We start from the raw sequence: 5,602 nt of genomic DNA on the forward strand, positions 1-5,602 counted from the left end.
CTCTTCCCACGTTCTCTGTTCCCATCCATAGTTGACATTCCTTTAAGCACCTCAAAGGACACAATCCCCTCATCTTTCGGCACCGTTTGGCTTATCTTTATGCCCTAATAGATTCTCTGTCCATTCTCACACAACTAGCCCTATATGCTGCTTAGCAACTAACACACCACAAAAGTCCCTATCAAATCAATGGTATTCCGATACCAAACAATGCACAGTAACCCTTAATGTGAATAACCTTTTTCATCTCCTTTCCCTACTCCACCATATATAAATACTCAAGCCCTTCAACCCTAAATGACATCACAAACTATACACCAATCCAACTTTCTCTGCTATTTCTTTTCTCTCACATATATCTCACTACAAGGTTCCAATAACTTCACCACCTTATATATCTGCCTCAAACCATATATTGTATATTATATAAATATATAGATGGATCGTGTAGCAAAATTGGCATCACAGAAGGCGGTGGTGATCTTCAGCAAGAGTTCATGTGGGATGTGCCACGCAATAAAGCGACTTTTCTACGAGCTTGGGGTGGCTCCTGCAATATACGAGGTGGACGAGGTTTCAAGAGGGAAGGAAATAGAGTGGTGTCTGATGAAACTAGGGTGCAACCCTTCTGTGCCTGCAGTGTTCATTGGAGGCAAGTTTGTGGGTGCTGCTAACACAGTGATGACCCTTCACCTCAATGGCTCACTAAAGAAAATGCTGAGAGATGCTGGAGCACTGTGGCTTTAGAAAAAGTAACTGCACATCATATCATATCATATCATATCATATACCTCTTACATGGATGCATGCATGCATGCAAAGCAAGCATCAACAGCAAAAGCATGCGTTATCAGAATCTGATTTAGATGCATGAGTTATAATATACCATATCGTGGTACCTTTTGGGGTGGCAAAGATATTTGCATGTCCTTCTTTTGTTATCCTGGAGAAAATATAAAGGTATTAAGTACTAAAGATTGTGCTTAAATCACTTTCTTTTTTCTCATACACACTGCTGCTTTTAGAATATACCTACTTAACCGGATAATTCTTCTACTGATTATTTTAGTCGTGCCATAAATTAATTGATATTTGGTCATGTCATTTCCTCTGTGACTGAAAGAGCTAGGGTCAAATTTTAACCTAGCAAGTGCATGCGAATCTTACTCTGTTTTGAGATAAAGCTAATCGCAAAATTATTTATGCAAAGGAGTCGGATTTTAATATATTATGAAGTAAAAAAAATACTTTTCTAATTAATTAAAAAACTAATTTAAATTAATTTAAAAAATAAATACAGTAAAGTTCGACTATTTTGTAATCCGTGGTCTATATTCGAGGGAATTAGTTAATATAAAATGCAAACCTTGTAAATACTAAGAAATTGTAGAAAGTTACAATCTAGGGTTGTGTAAAGAATCTATTTTCTATATTTGTTAAAAACAATATATAAACTTTAATTAATTTTTAAAAAGCATACATTGTACCACTTGCAATAGATGCTCTAAACCAGTTTTCTGATATAATTAATGGTAACTTTTTTTATTGATTAACCGTGTAAAATTATTTACATTATTTTGTGTTGAACATATATGACTGGTTATAAAACTTGAAACTAATAAGTTTGTACACTGGTTTAAAAGAGTTATTAACGGAGTTTCGATTGAATCGATATGAAGACCGATTTGTAATTTGTGTTCTCAGTAAAGACAGTGAAATATATTTAATTTTAAAATTGAAAAAAAAAATAGTAAACATGGATTGTTTTTATTTTAACTAATACAAGTAAAAGAGAGATGATATGTTGGTAATTGATCATGTGAAAGATTGATCACTAGGTTGTTTACGGGTCATCCAGGTACTTTTCTAATAAGGTTAAGGATGAATCTTGTTGATGGAGAGATGTAAGGAGTGTGTGTAAGGATCTAGTGTATGCTAATTGGTTCCAAAAATCACTAGGTTGTTTATGGGTAAGCACTTACGATGAAAGTGAGCTCGATGAGCAATGAAGGGAAGAGAGGCTACAATAAAAACTTGTATTTCACATGAATAATTACCCATGGACTTTTTTTGGTATGTAAATAGTTTTTTATCTACTTAAGATTTCATAGGTAATGTTATTAAACATAAAAAAGAGAAAGCTAAAATGGGACACTTTACGTACGAAAGTTAGGTGGTAGAAAACTTTTTAATGTATTTTAAAGTATTTTAAAAAAATTATGTTGTTTCCTCATCAGGAACATTAATTCCTCCACCTCACCTCTGAAACACTTTCACTCTCTCACTGAGACACTCTTGCTTCCTAGAATGAAACACTCATGGTTTCCTAAACTGAAACACTGGAGGTTTTCTTAGAAAATGTCAATGGAGGTTCTCAAATACAAATTCAAACCATGAGAATGTGAGAAATCGAAAATGTAACACCTTCAAAGCTCTAAAACGCCCAAAGAATGAAACTTTGAAGTTTCCATTTATTTTTGTGTTCTCAATCTCTGTTTCGTTCCAAAATTTCAACCCAAATCTGTGTCTTCCCAAATGTACACTGAAATTCCCAATTTTTCAATTTGTGAAACCAAAAGCCCTAATCTAGAGTTCGTGATTGTAAACCTAAATCTTGAATGGTGACTTCGAAAATCTAGTGAAAACCCAATGGAAAGCGTCGTGGTGGTGGCCTGAAGCATAGGCGATTCAAGGGAGATTTACGGAGGCTTCATTCATCCAGTACTGAGAAAAGTATTGAATTTTTTTCTTTCATTTATTGTACGATAATATTCAGTTGGTTTATGTTACATTTTGAAGTGAGTTTAGAGTAGGTGAGTAGTGCGGTGACTCACCGCTTCCACCGTTTAGCAGCTATAAATAATATACCTAATGTAATGGAAGAAATATAATAAGCAATAATACAAATATTCCCTTAGCACTACTTCCTTCTCTATTCATTATTATGTTCTTTTCTTTGTTTGGAATTCCCAATTGGGTTTCCTTCCTTCAGCTTTATCTTCGGTTCAATTGGGAACCCTAGATCACATTTTTCTTCTATCAATTTATGGTATTTTACAATACTTTAAATGTATTGATATTGATAACCTATTGTGATCTCATAGTGTTTGTTTCATATGGAACCTTGAAGTGGAGAATCTAGTATTCTGTTTTATATCGTGCAGGATCAAAATTTGAATGAGTCTTCTTTTCCAAAAGCTTATTTGGTGGACAACATTCGTACTGGCTCCTTCATATTTGGCTATTCAGCTGCACTAGTTTACGGTAAGGAAGGGTATGACATGATGTAGAAGAGCAATGTATGGGCATGGAATTTTGTAGCAATATATTTCTTAATATATTACACATTCTTTCAAGTCTAACAAAGTTGCTCTAACAAATGTAAGCGGCTAGCCTTTTGTACTTTTAAGACTAAACATTTATCTTAAAATTAGGTGTTATAAAATGATTTGGATTGGAAGTGACATTAGTAAGAATACTATATTCTAGATAAATAGTCCTTTCTTATTGTCCATGATAAAGTGTTTTAGATATTGGGGATAAATATTTTATGTTGACACAGATGTCTGAGATAAAGATAGTAGATGTCTGAGATAAAGATAGTTGAATTTCTTGATGTTTACTTATCGAAAGTTGGGTTACAAAGTTTGGAAGCTTCAGTATGGAAGTAATAGACCAGTCTTTGACTATCTGGAGTTACTAACGGTGAAAATAATTTGTTTGCATCGTTATAATCTTTTAGTTACATACCACTATAATATAATATAATATTTCACTTTTTTTTTATCAGCAATGAATAAATAAAATTAAAGGGGATACTTCAGGGGTATCCCAACCCATATACAGTAACCACCAGTGGACTTCCTATGTCATCCACAAAAGAAACCCTCCTTTATGGTTGGACCAGAACAACCTTAAAGTGAGAAAAAATACCCAAAAAACCAAACAGGTTACCTCAAAGCAACATTCAACTTTACCGAAACACCCAGAACCGAGGCCACCTACATTCACCTCGCCACGCGACGAGTTGCCCATGCACGGAATAACTCGCCATGTAACTTGAACTTTCTCACCTAAAACTCCAAAAGCTTCAAATAAGCGTTCTGGGGAACCCGGCGATGTGTCTACCTCGGCGATTTCCAGTATCTGATCTTTTGTTCTTCGAATACGGCAATGATGCACAACTTCGGTGACCACCAACTACACACATATGGAGAACGCCGCTTCCTAGACCGACGATCATGTTGACCTTTGCGCTTCGATGACCACCGACTACGCACGCATGGAGATAGCCGTTTCATTGACCGGCGATCATGTTGACCTAACTTCGACGACCACCAACTACACACGCATGGAGATCGCTGTTTCATCGACCGGCGATTATGTTGACCTTGTATAACTTCGGCGACCACCGACTACACACATATGGAGAACGCCGCTTCGTCGACCGGCGATCATGTTGACCTTTGCATATATGGGGAACGCCGCTTCATCGACCGACGATCATGTTGACTTGAACTAGATCTCATTCTTGTGATTTTTACTTTATTTATTGGTTTGTTATATTCCCTACAGATAGTATCTGATGTTTAGCTAATCCAGTGTCTTCTTTCTCGTCCAAATTTTAGGTAGTCATCTTGTTCCCTAAATATTGCAAATATTGATTTATTTGGGGTTAGATGTTGCTTTAGATTTTATTCCTTTTAGTGTACTTGTTTATTTTGGTCTTAGAGGTCAAAGTCACTCTACAAATAATGGCTTTTGTACATAGTTTGCTTTGTCCCATAACCCTACTCTGGTACTATATAGTCTCTTCACATTGACATGAACCAAAAATGTTTTTCTCTTTAACATCCTGCTGTCAGCACAATTATAATTTGAGACCCTCTGTTTGACAAAATATTGTGCTACTTCAACATCACCCAAAATAATCCTTGGGACACTTGCATTAGAAATCAGATATCTGTTATTAACAATATATTTTCCTTTGCTGATGCAGGCCTTATCTCTTTTCACCATTCAGATTCTCGAGCTTAGTGGGGCTCTAGTTTTGTTGAAGTACACAACTAAGCCACAATACAGTTTTCAAATTTCTTTAAATAGAACAACTTATTGAGCTAGAGGAAATGCTTTTTGTCATTAGCTCTGGGATTTGGGTTTCTTGCTCTTCTGATTTTCTTAACATCTCTACTTGCTTACTTATTACATGGCTCCAAGGTTGGTGATTACATTTTTTCCCAATTGTATCATTTCATTTATGTAGAAAAACAATAGAAACTATATGTCTTGCACATTTGTCATAATTCTCCTTGCATTGTCTTTACGGCTTGCATAGGTCTCATAGTAGAATAATAAGTTGCATTGTTTCACTAATTCGGGTTTTAAGGTTTTATGGAATGAGTAGTTTATGCAAATAAATAATTTCTAAGAGTAAGTTATAGGTCTTTGGAATGACATGTGTCTTTTCTTTTTTTCTGTCTTGAATATTTAGGAACTTTTAATGTCTACCCTCTGTTGTAATTTGGTAATACTAGTGCAGAACATTAAAAGGATCTATTGAGAGATATGGTCATCAAATATGGAATCATTAAAAGGATCTTGC

General features: G+C 35.1%; 1 protein-coding gene across 1 annotated transcript; it reads left to right on the top strand.

The window, feature by feature from the left end:
- Window positions 1-306: 306 nt before the first annotated feature.
- On the top strand, window positions 307-1,006 carry LOC137806916 (monothiol glutaredoxin-S10). Its single transcript, XM_068607303.1, has one exon. It carries the CDS (start codon window positions 439-441, stop codon window positions 745-747), a length of 309 nt encoding a protein of 102 aa, XP_068463404.1. The 5' UTR covers window positions 307-438; the 3' UTR covers window positions 748-1,006.
- Window positions 1,007-5,602: the final 4,596 nt, after the last annotated feature.

The sequence above is a fragment of the Phaseolus vulgaris genome, chromosome 3 (genome assembly GCF_000499845.2).
Source record: "Phaseolus vulgaris cultivar G19833 chromosome 3, P. vulgaris v2.0, whole genome shotgun sequence".
Classification (NCBI taxonomy): domain Eukaryota; kingdom Viridiplantae; phylum Streptophyta; class Magnoliopsida; order Fabales; family Fabaceae; genus Phaseolus; species Phaseolus vulgaris.